We start from the raw sequence: 23,181 nt of genomic DNA on the forward strand, positions 1-23,181 counted from the left end.
ACACAATACATGAAAAAGTTCAATTTTGCTGAGAAAAAAACCAAGCTACACAAAACTAGTCAGAACAACATGCATATACCTTCATTTACATCTTGATAGTGAAATTTTAAGATTTCAATTTTTCAATAATTATCTTAAAAACTTAAATTAATCAATATAGTCTACACTGAAAATCTGACTAAGAAACTACAGTAGACTTCCGATAATTTAGCACCTTTTGGACCTATGTGGTCCTGGATTATCAGATTTGCCAGAGAATCGGGAGGTCCGGTACAGCTGCACAGCTTAACAGCTGGCCAGGACACAATCTCCCTCCCTCTCCCCTCCCCTTTCCTCTGCCGTCTCCTCTGTGCTGTAACCTGATCCCCCTTCCCCTCCACTCCCCTTCACGGAAGCAAAACGCTCTTTTTCATACTGTAAAACAATGCCACTCCTCCCCACCCCCAACCTTATGCTCCCTCTGGTTACAACCAGCATGTGCTGAGCGGCAGGCTTTTTAATCAGCTGGTCAGGAGCACTTGGCATTTTGATGCCAGAGTACACGGAGTGCCGAACAGTTGGATGCCGGACTACCATAGTTTTACTGTAATAACACTGAAACGTATATTGATGTTTATCAGCCATTTTAGGTGTAAAGAAGCAAAATCTGCATAGAAAGTAATTAAGACTTTTTTTTAAAAGGATTTCAACCCTACTACTTGATAGTTCACTAAATTTACCTTAGTATTTAAAATTAAACCAAAGTCCATTATACTCCAGTATTGAGTATGTGATAAATACAGTGCTCTCACACTCGTTGGCAAAACAATGTATCTTGAAGAATGCACTGCAGGCAGCTAGGCAACAAACAACAATCTCTTCGCAAACATTTTATGGTTATTAAGGAACAATATCAGAACTATTAGCTTTTAGGATTTGCTTCCTCTGTATTTAACCTATAAACTAAGTTGGACCAAGACAGAAAAAGGCCCACTAACAGAGGAAATCAAAAGAACTCTGGCAAGTTTATAAATAAAACATCCTCTGAAAAATGAACCCAGACAAACACAGAAGATAACAGTATGGATTTCTGAGAAAGTTAAACCTGTCCAGTTACCATGAGGAGACCATAAGTTTTTGCATGAAATAGACATGCAACTAAACAAACCCCAAATGTGACTTTTTGTATCCTCCAACAAATATTCTCAACCATTGACCACAGCTCCAATTCACACTGGAAAAATATGTGACCAGAAATCTCTACGTGTAAAATTTTCACTTCCTGTTTAATTAGGACTTAAGCTGCCTAACTGTAGCCCAAATAGCACAACTGAAGGTGAGCATTCTGCCTGACAAAAGAGACTATTTGTGAGTAAGTGATGTCATTTTTCAGACTAACACTAGGCTTTTTAAATCACATACGTCCATGCTTGCAAACAGAAATTCTAAAGGAGATAACCAAACCTCTAATTCTTAATGAAGTGCTGCAGAAATTGAGCAATGTTGTAAAAAGCAGTAGTTTGGGTTGGAAGCCTTTGCTCGGTGCCTGGCTGAAGAAGATACTTCTATTTTAACATTAAGAGTTCACACTCAGGAAGATATTCCCTGCCTCCAGGATTTTACACAGTAAGACAGACAAACAACATACCAAAGGGTGAAGGAGAGCTATTATATACACAAAAATATGAATTAACAATTCACAATCGCCATTTTATTTACCTTCTATAGGGAAAAATCTAGATATTCAGCAGCTGAATCAAGTTCAAGGTTACTTAAACTAACTCCCATTTCAGTTCTGTAAAGAATTCAGGACAAGTGGCAATGCAGTTTAATGTATGCTCTAGTAGACTATTAGAAAATTTCAACATGTCTCAGTTGACTTTCACTAAAGAAACTAGTTATGCTATCAACCTGTTACTTAACACCATAACCTAGAAGACCAACTGGAACTAAGAGAAAATAAATAATTTTCAACTGGAATTTCTACTACTAAGAGAGCGGTTTTGTAGCAGGAATGGGGAGAAAATGCTTTTGCAGCTAAACAACACTGGGAATAAGAAAAACAGATAAAACCCAAATATTTTAATCTACTATATATATATGATATAGTTTGTGTGTCTGTCTCTGTGTGTGTCCATCCAATCCATCTGTGAGTCCATTTGTTCAAGAATTCGTGAACAGTAAGAGCTAGAACCACCAAAGCTAGTATGAAACTTCTTCTGATCATTTTAAGGAGGGTCTTTATCCGCAGTCGGAGCCTTGACAATGGAGAGGTTGTTTTTTGCTTCTCACTTGTGTGCGGCCCCTGACTGATTTTTCTGTGGGTCAGCAGCCCCCAACCCTAAAGGTCAGGCCTTGATTGTGCTAGGACAATGGGATGTGTGTGGAATGTGACAGCTTCTTATCAAACGGAAAAGGAGGAATTTGGTAGCAGGGACAGCTATATTTCAGACTGACCACAGGGGCGGAAACAAACAAGTGCACACCCGACAACCCTTGAGAGCTACAGAACAGCCGCCAGCTGGGCAGTGTGGCCCCCACCATCCTGTACCAGCCCCGGGTTCAGCCACTCCCTAACCTGATTCCTGACCTGCAGCCCTCAACTCCCATATCTCCAAGACCTTGCCCTGACTCCTACACCCCACTACACTCCAACCCTGAAGGACCTAAGCAACACTGAGTATATCTTCTAGTTGATTAAAATACAAAACCAATAACAGAACAGGCCTAGATTCAAGATATCTATATAAGTAAGTTACATAGTCATTTTAAAAACGGAAGTATTGGAGTAAAAAATTAAATTCTTCTTTACTCATAGCCAGACTTCAGAATTCAGCATTTTGCCTTAATCCTGCAAACATCTGAATAACCCCTTTGTCTGAAATATGATTCATGTGCCCCAATATAAAAAATGCAATGAAGAGTTTCCCATATCACCAGTTTTGCAGGGTGGATAAAAATTGATGATTTTTCTAAATAAAAAAAAAAAAATCAGATTTTTCTTATTTAAACCTTATTTTTATTTTTTAAATCATCAGTAAAATACTTAAATTCTCATCTAAAAATAACAGTAAAATTATATCATCACAAACATGCTACACACACTTACAGTCTCATAAAATGAATTAATGACTCTACTCTGTCCAGCCTAACTACTAGCTCTTGCTTCTTGAAAGTTTCTGGGCTTTCAACTTATATTTCTCTGAACGCGAAAAAGTAACATGTGCAAAGAAAGACACAAGCTGAATAGTGTTGGTTTTGTTCTGTGCTTATGTGGTGGTGGGCTTTAGTCAAGCATGGCAGAGAAGTTAGTTAAGGCACTGTCTTAAAAACAGGGTGATGAAGCACTGGAATGGGTTACCTAGGGAAGTAGTGGAGTCTCCATCCCTAGAGATGTTTAAGTCTCGGCTTGACAAAGCCCTGGATGGGTTGTTTTAATTGGAATTGGTCCTGCCTAGAGCAGGACTTGATGACCTTCTGAGGTCTCTTCCAGTTCTATGGTTCTATGATTCTATGGACAGACACACAATTTATACAAAGGATGGGGCAGCATAGAAAGGAAGAGTGGAGTGGAGTGGAGTGAAAAAGAGAAGACATTATTTAGTGCACACACAGCTTGCTATATTCCCCATACTTTTGCCACAGAAAAACTGACATGGCTTCTGGGTGTAAAAGAGGCCTTATTTGTGAATATTTTGAAGACATTTGTTCCCTGGGTAAAAAAAGCAGTGCAAGAAGAAAATGCAGGGTCTAAATGAAAGAATGAAACATCATAAGGACAACTGCTTATTGAGAAAAAATGATGTGGATATGCCTGAGCGGATCAACTACTTAGTAACTTAAAAATAATTCACTTTGCAAGTCATCATTCTTCAAAACTCTCTTTACGCCTTTTAGTATAAGAGTGATTTGACAAATTCCCATGCGGTTTGCTGTGTTGGACATTGCTGGGGAAAAAACGGTTTAACTTAGCTAATCCTTATGGCTTGTTTAATTACTTAACTAGGGACACATCTACATTACCAGGAAGATCGACACTGTGGTGATACATCTCCCAGCGTTCAATTTAGCGGGTCTACTGTCACGAAGAGTAAGAGAAGTTGATGGGAGCATTTCTCCCAGCAACCTCCCTTAGTGAGGATGGTGCCATAGCTTGGCTTAAGGTACATCGACTACATTATTTATGAAGCTGGAATTGCATACCTTAAGCCAACCTTCCCCCAAACCTTAGACCTGCCCTAGGTTTAGAATCTATCACTCAAATATACAATACAGAAAGCTGCCATAAGAAAGTTACCAGTTGCTACGGAGTGTCATTTTCTTATTTTGTATTACATAATACATGTCCCTTAGTTTGGAACATCATGACCAGACACCATAATCGTGATGTCATAAATCTGTTCTCCATTTCACTTTGGCATACTTCAGCTTTTCCAAGGGAACCCCATTCTACATGTTTTTCAAAAAAAACAGAAGTGTCAGTGAGTTCAATGGGGCTTACTCCAAAATTAAGGGTCTTAGCTGTTTTGGTTACTTGATTTAAATCAATTTTGGGTGGTGATTTAAATCAATGCTTTAAATCACCTTGATTTAAATCAATCCATCCTGAAGTTATGTAAACAAGCATTATTAAATGGGCCAAATACCCTTCTGAAGCAAATATATATTTTTGTATATACCTATATTATCGTCATCTATAAATTAAGACATGTTCCTGAAAAATTTTACCTGCTATCAGAATCTGAAGCAATTTCTTTTCTTCCTCCAAACCGGATTTGACACTGTAATAAATAAGTTTGAACAACACCAGTGTTAAGAAACTGAACATTCTTAAAAACAAAAAAAAGATGTTCAGCATGTAAGTTGTATGTCAAGCAGCATAAAAACCTAGAAGCGGACTGGGCAGTAAAAAATCTGGCCTGCTGTCAAAAAGAATGCTTAAGCACATTTTAACATTATGCTCCCTGAGAAAACCATCTCCACAGAGCAAATAGATTCCAACACACAGCAACCAATTCAGCAGTATACTGTTGCTTCTGCAGTGTTATAAAAGACCAGCCACTACCTATCATACATATCAGTGATTTAGATTGCCACATTTGGTTGTTCTTATAAGCTTTATTTTAGTTATAAAAAGACCAGTTAAAAGTTTGGGAAAATACAGTTGTTTTTCCGAAAAGAAATATTCTGATAATACAGACTTTAAAAGTTATTTCTAAAATACTTTTAATAAGTCAAGTAACTCCTCTGTTAACTTGTCTGTAGGGTCCAGAATCCAAAACTTGTTTCATCAACATGATTATGTTATTCATTTCCCGATCCAATTACTAACTCAGGCTTACATCTGCACACACTTATTGCTTCCAGGAATAGTGTATACACAGAAGCAAACACTATGCCTTATAGCAGGGTGTGCAACCTACGGCTCTAGAGCCAAATACGGCTCAGTACAGAACCAAATATGGCTCTTTTCTCATTCCCAAAATACATACAACTTTTTAAATTATAATGAAAAAATAATTCAAAATTTTAAAAATTTGTAATTACATCAAGATGACTTTTTTTGTCCATTTCACCTTTAACTGTTCATTTTAACAACCATCTATTCTCTCCACTCATTGGAGCTCATGTATAGTCTCTTTTTATTTGATTGGTCAAGAAATCTTTCCATCATCATAAGTGATGATTAACTCTGTAACCCCCGACAATAAATATGGCAAAGAGAAAGAGAGGTGACAAGTACCAAAATTCTCCAAAGGACAGGACAGACTTGTATGCATTTGTGCATAGGTCTGGGTCATCACATTATCTCATCTGTAGTGAGAGACTGTTCTCAAAACAAACAAAAACATTTAATTTCTTGACAAAATTTGCAGCATTTGCTACAAAATATCCCGATACTGATGCATGAAAAAAACCTGCGAGTAACTTCAGTGAAAGATGAACACTGGACAAAATAGCCTGTTGGCATGGTCAAAAAAAGATGGGATCTTAAACTCTGCAAGTTCGGCGGGCTCAGACAGCTTTACTCGAGAGGATAGGCCATTCACTGATGGGGATTACATGAAGAGATGCGTGCAAAAAATTGGTCGTTAACTATTTGATGAGTTTCACAACAAGGACAAAGTCTTACACAAAATTCGAAATATGCCATTATCAACAAAAACACTCCATGACAGAGCTGTGAAAATGGTCTATCAAATAGATAAGAAATAAATGCAAAATTTGTGTACTTATTGTAAGTATACCACTACTTATTTTTCGTTTGTTTTCGACAAGACAACCAACAGATGTGACGTTAATTAGTTGTGTATTCTGGGACAATATATTTGTGGAAATACTGAGCACAAAGAAATGATTGAGATATAACCAATGCAAAATCAAAAAAGGAGAAAACACATCCTTAAAACCGTGAAGAACTTTGTAAATGAGAAAAAAATACAGTTAAACAATCGTGTGTCAATGTGTACAGTCACAAGCATGGTCAGCAAATACAGGGGATTCCTTACTCTTTTCAGAACAGCTGAATTGACCGCTTTTGAACTTTCACTGCATTGTGCATCAGGAGGCACTTTGTGCACAATCTTGTGGAACTGAACTCGGAAATGTAATGCAACTGGTCATTCCATTGACTGGTTGTCAGCTGGAATCTTGCCCAAGCCTTAATCACCATTAATTTCAATCACTGCTTGAGGAAGTAGATTCTGATTACCTCGATCTACTAATGCACAATGTTCACTGGTTGTGTTATGGCAAAGTTTTGTCTTGTTTTGCCATCTGCGTTAACGAGACTAAGCCATTTTCTGATATGAGAGGTGTCAAAGACACAGAGCTTTCAGACCGACTGATTGCTCGAGTTTTACTGTCTTGTCAACATTGCCAGTCATTTGAATGAGTTGAACCTTAAGCTACAAGGGCAAGGAAATACAGTCCTGACACTCCAGCAGGCAGTGTTTGGATCGGAGTCAAAATTGACTGTTTTCATCAAAGATATTGAGATGGGCAGACTGGCACGTTTTGAAAGATTATGATTGTTTCGTGATTCATATCAGAGAGAGAATCCAAACAACAGCCTTGATTTCCAGAAGCTTAATGGCATTCAAATCTCAGCTCTTAACAGGAATGTCAACTCACTATGGCAAGATTTTTACAATTGGGGCAGATTTGTATTTGATTTCTTACCTGTTTAACTGCATCCAGTAACCGCTCTAGAAGAAACTGTCTTTTGGTGTCATGGTTCTGGGATCCTAAAATTAAACACAGCTCTATTATTTTAATAAAAAGATATTAATCCTAATTCTGGAAAACTTTTCTCACACTTACTAGTCATCCCACTGAAGTCAACAGAAGTACTTCTATGAGTAAAAGAATACAGGATCAGACCTCTGTTTTGTTTCTCAGATACCCTTTATTTAATATACAGAAGCAATGCTAGAACATTATCAATCCATCTGATTTTAATAAGTTATTCTTTTTTGTGGAATCAGCAAAAATTACTCTAGAATTCTTAAAATATTAATATTAACATAGTTTTCTCTGTGATTAATGCCAATCAGGTAAACTTAATTAGTAAGCAAGCCACTACTCACAAGCTTGCACAGGCCACAACATTTAATTTTTTAATCTAAAACACATCAATATGTTGTGTCAGGTTTCACACCTTGGTTGGTTGAACACCTTTTATAAGCATCTCTAGCCGCACATAAAGCTTGCTGTTTAATTAGGCTAAATCACTGTGCACTGCTTATCTATTCTACTCTCGGGTTTATAAAGGTCTTCCTACACTTATTGCCACAATACCTAACGTACCAAGTCTTGTGTTAAATGCCAGGTTGTTAGAATGTTAGACAAAATGGATAAGCTAACATACTTTTACTAGACCAACTTCTGCTGAGGAGAGAAAAAAGCCTTTAAACTCACATAGACCTAAAAAAAGAGTTCTGTGTAAATTCAAAAGCTTGTTTCTCTCACCAAAAGATACCCTCTCACCCTCCTTATTATTCTAGCACTTAAGTTAGACCATTCTGTGCCCACACTTTTCTTCTTGCTCTTCCTCCTCTTCCTATAAAACATTCAGCTTAATGTAAAATTCTGACCTTTATATCAGAATTCTACTTGAGCAAATTTCCCCCGGCATCTAACAAAACCTACTGCCAAAACAACATTCAAGAACTGGTAGAAATATAAGGGATGGAAAATTTTCTTCTTCTTGTAGCTGAACAACCTGGGGCATCGACTGCACAATCTCATATATGTACTATTCCTGCTCAAATGCATCTCCAATTTACCCCAGCTGGACAAGAGATTCGAATAGACCACAATTCATTCTACAGAAGCTGCTCCTCTCCTGCAGAAGAATTTCTAAAGTACTAGATAAGCAAACACAGAATATCTGTACCAGATGGGAATCCAAATTTAATGAAACAAGTGTATCTTATTATCAAAATAGCTATTATTTAATTACATAAGAGTTCTGTGGCAATTCATTTGGAAACCACTGCAATTTTCCATTCATAATTTGCTAATTTACAGAGAGTTAACTTTAGATTTTGAACTGTGAATCAAGTCGTTTAATCATCAATGAGATCTTTTTAAGAACTCTGTGCACAAGTGTGATATCAAATTTAGTACAGCTAAGCACTGTTCAAGCTTCCTCGGACAGCTATATCAGTGTACATTAGCTGTGACTTGTACAATCATTATTATTGCAGTCCTAAGAATTTTAAGAGCGATTCCTAGTTTGCTGAATTAAGTTACATTGTCCAAGTATCTGTAGATCTAAGTGCACCACAACTAATCAAAATCACTTACAAAACTGTTCAAAGAAAAAATGCCAGTCAGACTACACTCTTAATAAAATCCAGCTATAATCATAACCACTAATTAAACTCGCGAAAGCCCCATGTTGCCTCAGATTCATTCCTTCAATACAGGCAGTCCCCGACTTACGCAGATCCGACTTATGTCGGATCCACAGTTACGAACGGGGCCCCGGAGGACACGGACTGCGGGACCTCGCGGTCCTGCTGCCCATGTACTCTGGGGCTTTCTCTGCGTCTCCCTGGTCTGCAGACCAGGAAGACGCAGAGCAAAGCTGCGGAGGGGCTCGGGCAGCGGGGCAGCCCAGGCGCGCCTGGGCTGCCTTGCTGCCCGAGCCCCCTCACAGTTTTGCAAAGCCTCGGGGAAGCCGGCAGGGGGGCAGCCCAGACGCCCCACGGCTGTCCCGCTGCTGGTGTCCTCAGAGGCTTTGCTCCCCATCTTCCTGGTCTGCTCGGGTGGGGCTCGGTCCGCCGCCCGCGTCTTCCTGGTCTGCTCGGGTGGGGAGGGGGCGCAGCTAGTACGCCCTCCCCGCCCCCCCCAGCAGACTAGGCTTTTCTCCGGACACCTGTGGCAGAGCAGCTGGGGCGCTGCCGGTTGGTCCCGCAGCACCGCTCTAGGCGCTACTGGACCAACCCGGCAGCACCCCAGCTGCTCTGCCCCAGGCGTCCTGATTCAGCCGCTGCTGGTCAGTTTCAGCAGTGGCTGAATCAGGACGCCTGGGGCAGAGCAGCTGGGGTGCTGCTGGGTTGGTCCAGTAGCGCCGAGGAGCGGCGCTACTGGAGCAACCCAGCAGCACCCCAGCTGCTCTGCCCCAGGGGTCCCCAAGTCAGCTGCTGCTGAAACCGACCAGCGCTGACTACAGGAAGCCCAAGGCAGAGTTGCTCTGCCCCGGGCTTCCTGGAATCAGCTGCTGATCAGTTTCAGAAGCAGCTGACTTGGGGACGCTTGGGGTTCTTAAGTTCATTCTGTATGTAAGTCGGAACTGGCGGTCAGTTTCAGCAGCGGCTGAATCTGGACGCCAGTTCCGACTTACATACAGATTCAACTTAAGAACAAACCTACAGTCCCTATCTTGTACGTAACCCGGGGACTGCCTGTACTCGCATTTCTTTCCAAATAACTCAGAAAATACAATGTGATGTTTATCTTATAGTCCGCAGTCTAAGGCTATTTCAGAAAGAGAGTTTGTAGGAATTTCACAAGCTGAGTAGCGTTCATGCAAATGGAAACATGTCTTACAAAGGGATCTCAAGTTCATGGCCTGCAATCTATCTACAGCCCGAGCAGTTCCACAATCTGGCCTGCACGCAACTATCGGCATGTGAGTCCCTGCGGCCTTGGGGAGTGAGGTGTCCATACCGTTTCCCCAGCTATCTTCTCCTCCTCTTCCTGTCCCTACTCTGAACTCTCCCTGCCATTGCACGCCTTCCCTCAATCCCCCTCCTCCAAGGAGCACGGCCTCAGAGATTACCAGGGATCCTAGTACAAGGTGTAGGGGTCAGGACCCCCGCACTCACCACAGCAGCAAGAGATGTGGTGAAGTGGAGTGAGTGGGCCAGCCTGGGAGACTGTGGTGCAGCAGAACAGAGGCTATTATGGGGCTCCATTTTCCAGCAGCTTCTGTGGACACCGTAAGTGCTTGGGGGCCCAACCTCTGCTGCTGTCCCTAGCCCACTCAAGGCACCAAGGGCTAACCTGAGTATGGAGGACTATGCCATCCATGAGGCATAAGGGATCGGTCGGCAAAGGCTTCCCCAGCTGACAGATCTGTGTCTAGACTGCCACACTGTGCTGGATCAGCTAATCGTCAGCACAGCAGGGTGGCTGTGTTTATTTTAATGAAGCAGGGATTATTTAAATCCCCGCTTCTTTGCCTATGCCGGGTAAATTAGTTTATATGGCTCTGTCGACAGAGCCATGTAATCTAGACATACCCCTAGTGAAATAGTTTTTCCTAATATCCTATTGGCAATCTAATAATGTGATCTAATTAGCTTGTAGAGGCTAAATCCTATTCCTGTCTTATGTTTCATTACTTCGTTCTATTGACTGAAAGATAAAAAAAACTTTAGATACTACAGAAACAATATTATTTACATTGTCTTCAGCTCAATTATCTATGTTATGATAAACTGCCTTGATAGTTTGAATGACTAATTGCCTTATATGAATGATTATGGCCAGATTTATTTTGTAAGCATAGGAAATAGAAGATCAGCTTCAAAGTAGCAATATAGACTATCTATTCTTCATCCCGAAAAGGTCCTGCTGTGGGAATTGCTATCAAGAGATTTATCATCTTGCTAGAAGACTATAAAGGAAAAGCCCTGGGTCTAATCCTTTTTATCTCAGGTCTGCTTATATTTTGACAAGGAAGATCTAAGTCACAATACTGAGGTCTCCATGTTTATTTTGGATATAATGTGGAATTCTAATGGAAGAATATGAACATACTCTACACTTGGACTACTTCTTGGATTATATATAGCCTTTTAAATTTATTCCAGAAAGACTTTTTACAAATCAGCAGCCTCACAATGTCTGCTATGAAACTGACCTAATGATTTTTCACATGTCTGTAGTATATAGATCTCTTAAACACCTTTTCCTTTTGTTAGTTAGTAAAGGTCTGGCATATGCATAATTATTGGGTAAGATCTAAAACTCATGTTGACCTGCAGAACAGTGTCTGGTTCTTTGGGACAGGTGAATCTAACATATGGCTATTCTGGTTTTCAGTAACCATTCTTTTATTAGACTTGGCTACCTAGATGGAGGTCAAGAGTTGGAATACCTAAAGAGGACTATATATGGCTTCTTGATAACCAGTGTGTCATTACAGAAGTTGTTGTATTACGGGTTTGGAGAATCTAAAAGAATAAACCACCACTCTGAGGGATTATCTGCCCTGAATATAGCACCCTCAGTGTGGTCTATCCAGGCACCCGGTCACAAGGAGATACCAATTTAGAGGGATCTCATGCATTCTATTCCATAGTTTACACACAGCTAAAGTTATTTTAATGATCAGTCCTAAAGCTGGTTGGCTAAACAGTTCCTTTGTGATACAAATAGAAATACACTTGTGGCACCATATATATAGATATATAGATTACTGTTTTGACATTAAATATAGCACACTCGAGGGAGGAAATTAGTTATATTTAGACAATTATGTTGAAAAAGGAAGTCCATGCAGAAGTCTAAAAATGGCCATGAAAACATGCGTTTAAAGAAGCAAAAACAGAAATGCATGAAGAGACTCCTTCCATTTAAAAGTAATCAGTTGCAAAAAATTAGCTAAAATTAGTTTCAGGTACTGCACCTGCCTCTGAGTCGCTTCCAGTTTTGATGGTTTTACAGTCACACTTTTCTATTTTTAAAATGTTTTTCCTCTCTGTATTATGTGATGATGATCCAAACACACAAGAGTAGAAACTGATTATAAAAGTGGAAAAAATAAATTTATATCTAATCCTTGTAAGTCACAATTATCTTAAAAACTATTTGTAGCAAGTGTAGGTAAAATAATCCAGACAGAAGCATGATTTTTAAAATTAACTCGTCCTAATAAAATCACCTATATATGCAGCAAAGGAGACTAAATTCAGAAACAAGCAAAGACTGTCTTTTAAAAATTGTATTTAAATTTAGTGCTACCCTGAATTAGCCATAGTATAGAAAGCTTTGGTACCTGGCTCTGTCAATACACCTAATTCTTGCCAGGCCATACTGTTATTATTTGAGTCTCCATTCTCTCTTGTGCAAAGACAATTACAGGGAAGACTGTGGTACACAAATAGAACTTAAAATGAGACTCTTCAAGTTCCTGTTTCCTTGTAACCCAAGTCCAGATTTGAGTCCGTTTTAGGAAGTGAAAGGCAGATATGCTTCTCTGCTGCACTACCCAAGCACATCACTTATTCAAGAAAATTTGATAAGTTGATCACTTTGTCAGCATTAAGACTAACTTTACCTTAGAAGCATAGTAAATCCGTTGTACCACTTTACCTACAGTGGCTTGTAATGGTAAAAAAAATACATTAGGTTTGCCAAGTCCATCACTTGACCTGTCAAATAATGTCAATTTACCAGACAACTGACCATCTATTATTTGACCATTGCCAATTACTGTCAGATATTCCAACAAGAATGTCCTCATCTACATGGCAATCAAAAAGGTAAGGCAACATCATGCCATCTGTTAGCAGGCCTTCTTAAATGCATTAATCATTCACTTTACCATTTGCTAATGCCAACTATGTGGAAAAAGTTTCAATAGGATAGCTGTGTTAGTCTGTTTCAGCAACAACAACAAAAACGAAGAGTTCTCTGGTGCCTTAATGATGTGGGCTGGAATCCATTTCATCAGATTCAGCTGACAAAGTGGATTCCAGACCCCGAAAGCTTACGCCCAAATAAATGTGTTAGTCTTTAAGGTGCCACAGGACTCCTCACTTTTATTTGGAAAAAGGTGAACTAATTGAAGTCTGAGTATCTTGACTAGTTGAAATCTATAAAACTGACAAATAAAAATGTACATCTGTATATTTATATATCGGGCCATCAGTGTACATGGCAGTTTACAAAACGCATTAAATAAGTTAAAAGACATGATCCTTCCCTCGGAGAGCTTAAATCTAAACTGAATAAACAAACTTCCAGAAATTAATTCAGAAGAGAGAGGGGGAGAAAGATGAGTGTTCAGTCATTAAGCCTTCTCCCCCATCACAAAAAAAACAAACACAAGCCATGAGATCAGGGGTGGACAAAAGGGCCTCCGAGGGCCAGATCCGGCTCACCAAGCATGGGGGGGCACAGGAGCGCCTGAAGCCTCTTCCCGCTCTGCCAGGAGCTCGTGGCGCTTTGAAGCCCTGATTGGCCTGGGGGTAGGGGAGCATTCCATGCCTCTTCCAGAGCATGGGTATCTTAGTGGGAAGGGGGAGCAAAGGGACTCCCCCACCCCCAGACCAATCATGGTGTGGGGGTGGGATCACCATGCCCCTTCCTGTTTAGGCCCTGCCCCTTCTGGGGTTGCCCAAAATTTTTTTGAAGTGGCCCCGGAGAAAAAATTATTGCCCACCCCTGCATTACATCCTTGAAAAGTTGACTTTCTGCCTGTACAGCATAAATGCCTTTAAAAAGAACTTTCAGAGCTGCTATGTGTTTTATTTCTGTTTAATATCATCTTACCTTTTTGTTGTAACTGTTCAGTCATGAATAATTTTTACATTTAAATGCTAACTCGTTGCTATAAAGGGTAATTTCTTTCATTTTTTTTTAGAAAAGATTAATTTCATTTTGTTTCATAGTGTTCTGACTAGGGATGAAATAACCAGTACCCAGGAGCAACCCCGGCGAGTGGCCCACCATGGGCAGAGGGCTGCTCTAGCTCTGCGGAGGTCAGAAGCTGGCAGCCCTATGTACAGGGGCATCCGGGAGTAGATGTCAGCTTCCCCATGTGCAGATTTCCCAGCTCCTGCTTTCGGCAGCCCCACACATGGGAGTGGGGGGAAGCAAGAGCTAATAGCCCCACAGACTGGGAGCTGCTCCAGCCAGGCTAGAGCAGTCCCTCCTGGAATCTCACTTAATCAGTTAACAGGTTAAACCTAAAATTTAACCTGTTAATTAACCAGGATTTTACATCCCTAGATCTGAGTTAAAAAAAATAGTGAATTGTTTTAAATTAGGAATGAATATCTAAGACTAACCTAGAGAAATCACACAGTCTTATGATTTTCATTACCATTCTAATAAGACTAATTATTTTGGACCATTCAAATGTGAAAACACACACACACACACACACACACACACACACACACACGTTTAGCCAAAACCACCTCACACTGAAGAGCCTCCAATTTACCTGAATTAATCTCTCTCATTCCGTTAAGAAAGCTGGGTTCTGTCAGACAATAAGCTAAGAAATTCCACATTGCGCAGATTCCAATATGCAAAGTTTGGTAATTACAGTCAGCAAATTTAGAGAGTCAGTTATTTGTGTGAAGGTCCCTGATAGTTTTAGCCATTCAATACTGTATATGGCAAATCCAAAATGTTGTAATGGCCCCACAACTTAACTCTATAAGTGTCTATATTAACTGGGATTGTCATCTCACCCACAGAAAAATATTCTAGCATATACGAATAGTCATGACTATTAATGAAGTAGATATAGATCCATAGGATATATGGGGCAGTTTTTCATACAGTATCAGTAAAGTTTCATATTCTGTTACAGGACATTATCAAAAGAGTCATTCCTTAAAATATTGAGTTTGTGTTATTAAGGTAACAGATTATTAAACCTAAAAAAATCTAGTCAAATTATATTGTTTCAGTTTTATACAATATTTTCTTTTCAATTTAAAAAACAGTAGTCAGAGACAATTCTAGGTTCTCATGCATGAACATTTATACTGTTAGAGCTCATAATATCAGAGAAAAATAACTAAAGGCAATAGTTTTAACAGACTTGTTTAACACATGCAAATCGTCCTATTCATCTTCTAGTTTTAAGACTAAGATTTTACACTAAATATAAATTCTAGTGCAAAATCATAGTATTAAAACAGAAAGACGAATAGACAAATTCACATGCATTAAATAAATCAGTTAAAACTTTTGTCCTTAGTTACTTTTCTATGCTATTATAAACTCTAAGGCTACGTCTAGACTGGCATGATTTTCTGGAAATGCTTTTAACGGAAAAGTTTTCCGTTAAAGCATTTTCAGAAAAGAGCGTCTAGATTGGCACAGACGCTTTCCCGCAAAAGCTCTTTTTGCAGAAAAGCATCCGTGACCAATCTAGATGTGCTTTTGTGCAAAAAAAGCCCCGATTGCCATTTTCACGATCAGGGCTATCAGGGCTTTTTTGCGCAAAACAAATCTCAGCTGTCTACAGTGGCCCTTTTGTGCAAAAGTTTTGCGCAAGAGGGACTTTTGCCTGAACAGGAGCAGCATAGTATTTCCGCAAAAAGCACTGATTTCTTACAGTAGGAAGTCAGTGCTTTTGCGGAAATTCAAGCGGCCAGTGTAGACAGCTGGCAAGTTTTTCCGGAAAAGCAGCTGATTTTCCAGAAAAACTGGCCAGTCTAGATACAGCCTAAAAGTATAATGCTAGTGTATAATTATAAATAGTGTCTGTCTCATCCTTAGAAAAGTATATAGTTGAAAAAAATTGTATTTCAGATAATTTAATTCGCTGCCTAAAGACAAGTGTGACTATGATGCATACTTTCTTCTATTTCCTGCTCCTCTGTTCTGAGATGCCCCTATTTTTGTTCCCATAAACACTTCTTTTTTCCACAGGAAACAGTAATATTAATATATGTTTAACTTTATAGTCTAGTTCAACTCACTGGAAAATTAATGTAGGTCTTGGCAAGTTTGTGAAAGTTGGTCAAACATTTGGCCCACTGTCTTTAAAAACATGTTTTATACATAACTCAGTCCTGGATAAGTGAACATTTAAGTTTAGACAGAATTTTACCTGCATCAAACATGTCTCGCCATTGGTAATAAATGGATGAAGGCTTTAAAAAAAATTGGTATTTCATAAAAATAGTGACAAGAACTATTATTTAAAAACTATGGACAAAACTGCTACCAATAAAACAGCGTGCAAAGATTTTTGTGACAATGTTAACTGTTCTTTTTAATTGTAAAAGGAAATTCCATTGTTCAAGAGTGCAAAAACTTACCACCCAACAATGACTTAATCCCCGACCTTGCACATGAATAGCCAAATCCAGTTGTGCTCACTACAGGACTGGAGCCACACCTAACCAGTAGGTGCAGGCCACTATATATTAAAGGGGCAATTTTGAAGCATAAATAGCAAAACCTGAAATAAAACTGAACATCTGAGAAAAGGTTATGTTTGTGTTTTTAAATGTCTGTATGTTACCTGCTTTTCACAAAATACTAATATTTGTAGTGGGTGTATGATAATCCTTTCAAGTCAAAATTATTTGTACACATTTTTTCAAAATACAAGTGCCATATAAACTCAGAGAAAATATTAGGATGCTTTCACTTTCATTTGTTGTATAGTTTCTCTTGTCTAGCCTATGTCACTCACAATCCACATGGGGTTTAGCTGCCTTAGTTAATACTTCCAATGTTAAAACTGGATATTTCATCAACAGGGGTTAAATGTTTTGACAGTAGAATTTAGAGATGTCAGAGTGTAGACAACTACACGATTAAGCAATAAGCCTGGACTTACCAGTTAATCCTGTCAACTATGTGCTTTCACCCCCACCCCTGCTGCCTCTGTATCACAGCAGCAAGAGGGGAGGGGGAGAGACCGGCTCCTCATGAGCACTGGATCCTCCTTCCCTTCCCACCCCCGATCTGCTACTTCTAATACAAAGGCAACAGCACAAAGAGTGAGGGGAACAGGCGGGAACCAAAAGCCAGCTCTCTGCACGTGCCGGCTTCATGGACCCACGTGCCTCTCCCCCCCACGCTGCCTCCTACAAAGGCAATGGGGGCAGAGGCAGGAGCTGGCATTGGAGGGAGGGGATGGAGCCTGCTTAAAAGCTAGCTTCCCCCAGCCCTGGTTTCACAATGCTACCTGCCCTTCCCACCCCCATGCTGCTGCCTCTATGAGAGGCAGCAGTGCAGAGGGGCAGAGGAGGCTGCCCAGAGTAGTGACTGTTTACAAGGAGCTCGGATCCCCCCCAGACGGAGGCTGCTGCCACCGTATCAGAGGCAGCAGCACAGGATGGCTGGCGGGAATCAGTCTGTACTTGGATCTAGTTTTCAAACTGGCTCCCCTCACAGACCAGCTCCCACCTACAACTTGGCACTGCTGCCTCTGATAGAAAGGCAGCAGCATGGAGCTCCCTGAGAGTGGGGCCAGGAGCACACTAACTGCCAGCCCTGCCTCTAAGGGCTACTGAATACTCATGTAACATCAAAAAGGTTGATGCATTTTCACAACTGTTCAATTACATGCTAGCTAACATCCCTAGTAAAATAATGATAGAAATGTAGCCGTGTTAGTCTGGTGTAGCTGAAACAAAAAACAGGACTATGTAGCACTTTAAAGACTAACAAGATGGTGGATTAGGTGATGAGATTTCATGGGCCAAACCCATTTCCTCAGATCAAATAGTGGAAGAAAATTGGTACAACCATATATACCAAAGGATACAATCAAAAAAAGGAACACATATGAAAAGGTCAAATGAAATTTCAGAACAGAAGGAAGATGGGGGGAGGGGGAGGTAAAGGTCTGTGAGCTAATGATATTAGAGGTGATAATTGGGGAAGCTATCTTTGTAATGGGTAAGAATTAACATCTTTGTTTAGACTGAGGTGTAAAGTGTCGAATTTAAGCATGAATGACAGTTCAGAGGATTCTCTTTCAAGTCCGGTGTGAAAAGGTCTTTGAAGTGGGATGCAGGTAATCAAGTCGTTGAGACAATGCCCTTTCTGGTTGAAATGGCAAGAAAGTTTGTTCTCACCCACAATTATTTCCAGTTTGAGAACAACTTATACCTCCGGATCAGTGGCACAGCCATGGGTACACGCATGGCCTTGCACGGCCCTACAGTACGCTAACATCTTCAGGGCTGACTTAGAACAACGTTTCCTCAGCTCCCGTCCCCTTTTACCCCTTCTCTACTTACGCTACATCGATGACATCTTTATGATCTGGACGCATGGCTAAGAAACACTGGAGACATTCCACAGAGATTTTAACAACCTACACCCCACCATCAATCTCTGCTTGGACCATTCTACACGAGAGATCCATTTCCTGGACACCACAGTACAAATCACCAATGGCAAATTAGACACCACTCTCTACAGAAAACCCACTGACTCATACAGTTACCTACATGCCTCCAGCTCCCATCCAGGACACACCATACGATCCATCATCTATAGCCAAGCCCTTCGATACAACAGCATCTGCTCTAATCCCACTGACAGAGACAGAGACCAAAAACTTTAGGTAAACCTCAATTACCCACCCGGAGAAATTAAAAAAAAAAAAAAATCAAAAGAGCCAGACGAATACCTAGAAACCATCTACTTCAAGACAGACCCAAGAAAACTAATAACAGAACACCACTTGTCATCACCTACAGCCCCCAACTTAAACCTGTCCAACACATTATCAATAAACTACAACTCCAAGAGGCTCTGGGAGACAGACCCATAGTCTCCTATAGACAACCACCTAACCTCAAGATGATTCTTACCAACAACCACAGGACATACCACACTAATACCAACCCTGGAACCTTCCCTTGCAACAAACCCCGTTGCCAGCTTTGTCCACATATTCACTCTGCTGATACCATTATTGGACCTAACCAAGTGAGTTATAAGATCAAGAACACATATTCCTGCTCATCCAGAAATATAATTTATGCTATCATGTGCCGAAAGTGTCCGTCTGCTATGTACATTGGACAAACGTCTCAGACACTTCGCCAAAGAATCAATGCCCACAAAACAGATGTTAGACAGGATCACAAAGAAAAAACAGTTTCTTGCCATTTCACAACCAGAAAAGGCATTGTCTCAATGACTTGATTACCTGCATCCTTCTTCAAAGACCTTTTCACACCAGATTTGAAAGTGAATCCTCTGAACTGTCATTCATGCTTAAATTCGACACTTTACACCTCGGTCTAAACAAAGACATTAATCATCTTACCTATTACAAAGATAGCTTCCCCAATTATCACCTCTAATATCATTAGCTCACAGACATTTATCTCCTCCCTCCCATCTCCCTTCTGTTCTGAAACTTGATTTGTCCTTTTCATATATGTTCCTTTTTTTGATTGTATCCTTTGGTATATATGGTTGTGCCAATTTTCTTCCACTATTTGATCTAAGGAAATGGGTCTGGTCCACAAAAGCTCATCACCTAATAAACCATCTTGTTAGTCTTTAAAGTGCTACATAGTCCTGTTTTTATCCCTAGTAAAGTTACAACAGAACCCAGGACCTAATTAGCTGGTCAGAAAAAAATGTCAGCATCAGGGTTGGATTTTCCTCGGCATGCTGTTTGTCTTTTATAAGCAACTCTGACAAGCCTTATTTCAAGTCAATTTTTGTATCTCCATACTCAAATGAAGAATGTGTCAATCTGCATTTTGAAATTATATTTAAAATATCACTCACTTAAGCATCTCATTCAAAGATAACTATTTTAACAATAACTGTACTACCATTCCTGGTATTTCTAGTTGCCTTACCAATACTCATCCTGCCCTCTCCCCTGGGAGGTTAGCCACCATGCTGAGTCTCCCTCTCCCTGCAAAAAGTTAGTATTGCCCCAATATTTATGAGATTAAACAGGCAGTGCAAAGCGGTACAATTTATCCTCTCTCATTGCAATCTTAAGATTCAGTGAATGTATCCAGAACCGTTATGTGTATTTCAAGAGTAGCAGATGGAGGTTTAAAATATAGTCATTTAAAAACAGAATCACACTCATTATCAGGAAACAAGTTTCTTTACTCTCGTTACTAACCACTTCTCAGTGTATCAAATCAAACAAGAATATTACGTTACTTATTCTGTTTACTTTCTGCACTTTGGTCAGCTTATGCAACTGCGATGCCACACGAGTCTGCTTGACAGGTGTGTGCGGTCTGTGTGGCTCACAGGGGCTCAGCGCTGCTGGATCTGGGATTTCACACGAAGCTACAGAGCTTCACGCAATAAAAGGGAAGGGGGACGCTGCTCCCCATTCAGGGCTCCGGTGTAGGGGGCACCTGCTCGGGGCCTCGGTTATCCCTCGAGCACGTCAGCCTGCTCCCAGAGGCGACCAACAGCACCGATGGCCCTGGGACGCGCCAGGACCCCCGGCAGGCAGCCAGCGCCAGGCTGCACCACAAGAGACTGGGTGGCGGGGGCCACGCCCAGGGCTGAGGGCACCCGGCGGACTCGGCCGGGCACTCACCGCTCATGATGCCCGAGTCCGGTGCCTCCCCAGCGCCGCAGCCAGCCCCCTGCTCCCGCTGAGACCTCTCTACAGAGGGAAGCCGGCCAGGGACACCCACAGCGGACACCCCGCCCCGGAACTGAGGCCCCCACCGACCCGGAAGGTAAACACTGGAAGCGGACGGCGCGAGAAAATGCCTCCCGCGTGCGCGCCCCCGACCGCCCCACTGGGCCGCTGCCCGCAGTTTGACCTGGGCAGGGGCGCTCTCGTGGTGAGATACTCTAATGGCCCCGCCCCTTGTGGGCGGCGCTCTGGCTCGCACCAGGGCAGGCCCTCGGCCGCCGGTGGGGGGCAGGGGCAGTGTGAGGAGAGGGCTGCGCGCTGAGGCCCGGTGCGCGCACTTGTGGCCCCTTCGCTTTGCTGTTGGTTGAGGCGTTTGGGTGCAGAGGGACCCCCAGGCTGTAGTCAAGGGGTTTGGAGTGTGGGCTAGGGATGCTAAGGACTGCAGGGCAGTGACTAGCCTGGTCCCCGCCCCCCTTGCTGCCTATCAAGTAGACGCAGCAAGCGGGGAGAACAGGCGGGTACTTCCAAGTGACCGCACTACACAGAGCCAGGGTCACCTGCTCCTGGAGGCATTTCAAAGCGCAGCGCTGCTTGGCGCATGGGGTCAGCTGGGGGCTCTTGCTACACTTCAAAGGTGGAGGTGCCCTATTGACTAATCGAATCGTCAATGCAAAAATGCATCGACTATTCAATTAGTCAATGACTTGATAATGAACACCGTTATCGTGGGGGGGGCGGAGCATAGGGCAAGAGGCTGAGCAGGAGTTTGGGTGTGGGATGGGGCTGGAAGGCATTAGGACTTAGTGTGTGGGAAGTACAGTGTTCGTATTTTCTGAACTAAAAATGGGGACACATTAATCTTGCCCCTGGACCGTTAGGCCCTACCCACCTGACACAGGAAGCCCCACGCTTGGGGGTAGTATTTCCGGGGTTAAGATAGGTGACATGTGAACCCCTCTAAAAACTCCTCCCACCACCCTCTACCAATAGGGATGGTTTTGGGCCCCATAGGACAGCTCCCCTCCCCCATGCAACTATACTGCAATTGCATTAACCCAGGCCCCAGACCTAGTGTCCCATCACTCTGCAGTGCTAAGGGTCCAACCTCGATTTAAGATGAGATCCAGGATATGAGACCTATTACTGTTAGATGCAGCCCCATTTGACTCACGGCCTAGGAATCATCCAGAACTATCCCACAATTACATGGGACAACTTCCTTTGTCTTCTTAATGGATGATGCTTCCTGGTTCCAATTAACTGGTAATCAGAGGGGTCTGGAGCCGCTCCCCACTTGCTACTCCAGCCCCACAGAGGGCTCTAAGGAGTTGCTCTAGTCAAGAACAGGCCCTGTCTGGGGATTCTGAGGGCCTGCAGGCAGGGACTGCCTGTGGTGTCCAGAGCAGCCTCTCTCCAAGTAGAGTCCAGCCTTCTGTGGACAGAGGCTATGCTGGAGGGGGCTGGGAGCTAACATTAACCAGTTAACTGATTAATGGGAATTCACATCCCTCATGAAATGTACTGCAACTGCATTTTTTGAAGGTACTGCAAAACTATCACGTGTTCTCTGTTTCCACAAGCCAGAATGACAATACTGAACTAACCATGACAATTACAGGGGAGAGAAGACCTTGTCATTAACCCTTACCACCACAGCTTGAAAGGTACGTTACCCATGGAGGTCAATGGGCCTGGGATGTTTTACATGTAAAGCTACTAAGAAATATATATGTCAATACCATAACAGCAGTGCCTATATTATGTAAATAATACCTAATAATAATTGCCAATAAGATCACTTCCCAAACTGCTTACAAAGGGCCTGATCCAATTGAAACTTTAAGCAAGGATTGGGCCCAAAGCAATCTGTTGATATTACCCAAGAAAATCCAGTTAACAGATGGTGACCCTTCAAAAATATAAGATACCAATCAGTAAAAGCCCCACTGCCTGGTAGAGGCAATCTTTGAAGAAAATTGGAGAGACTTTGAATTGACTTCTTCTGACAGCAGCGCTTTCTCTCACGAGATGTGAGGTCTTTAGCCCAGGTTTCACTTTGTGTGTCAGAATAACTCAGAAATCCGTTGTCACAGCTAACTTCATTCAGGTCCAGGCAACATGCAGCCCAAAGACAGAAGAACAAATTCCTTGAAACTGGAAGTAAAAACTTCTCACCTCTTCACAGAGCTCACAAAGGGCTTGTTTACACAGACACACAAATTATGACAACTCTCTCTGTAGAGCAGGGATGGGCAAAAAGGCCTCCACAGGCCGGATGCAGCCCACCAAACAGGTTGATCCAGCCTGCAGAGGCTCTGCCACTCCCCAACCTCCAGGCCAATAAGGCCCTGGAGGCAGGGAAAAGCACAGGAAGTTTCTTCCTCCCTGCCAGGAGC

At 41.7% G+C, this 23,181-nt stretch overlaps 1 protein-coding gene across 6 annotated transcripts in view; it reads right to left on the minus strand.

Annotated features, from left to right (window-relative positions):
- The window catches only part of SNX29 (sorting nexin 29), a 472,527-nt gene extending 451,661 nt beyond the window's left edge, over positions 1-20,866 (minus strand). For 5 of the 6 annotated variants that reach the window (XM_014577718.4, XM_089782297.1, XM_014577716.4 and 2 more), the window contains exons 1-3: positions 20,741-20,866; positions 7,162-7,226; positions 4,708-4,760 (exon numbers count right to left, since the gene is read on the minus strand). In XM_014577718.4, coding sequence (XP_014433204.3) covers positions 4,708-4,760; positions 7,162-7,226; positions 20,741-20,747 — 125 coding nt within the window. In that variant the 5' untranslated portion in view covers positions 20,748-20,866. Of the gene's footprint in view, positions 1-4,707; positions 4,761-7,161; positions 7,227-7,302; positions 7,335-20,740 lie in introns of all 6 variants that reach the window. The other variant, XM_075899351.2, reaches the window with a different exon arrangement.
- Between the last annotated feature and the right edge of the window lie 2,315 nt (positions 20,867-23,181).

Source organism: Pelodiscus sinensis, chromosome 15 (assembly GCF_052426305.1).
Source record: "Pelodiscus sinensis isolate ZL-2025 chromosome 15, ASM5242630v1, whole genome shotgun sequence".
Taxonomy (NCBI): domain Eukaryota; kingdom Metazoa; phylum Chordata; order Testudines; family Trionychidae; genus Pelodiscus; species Pelodiscus sinensis.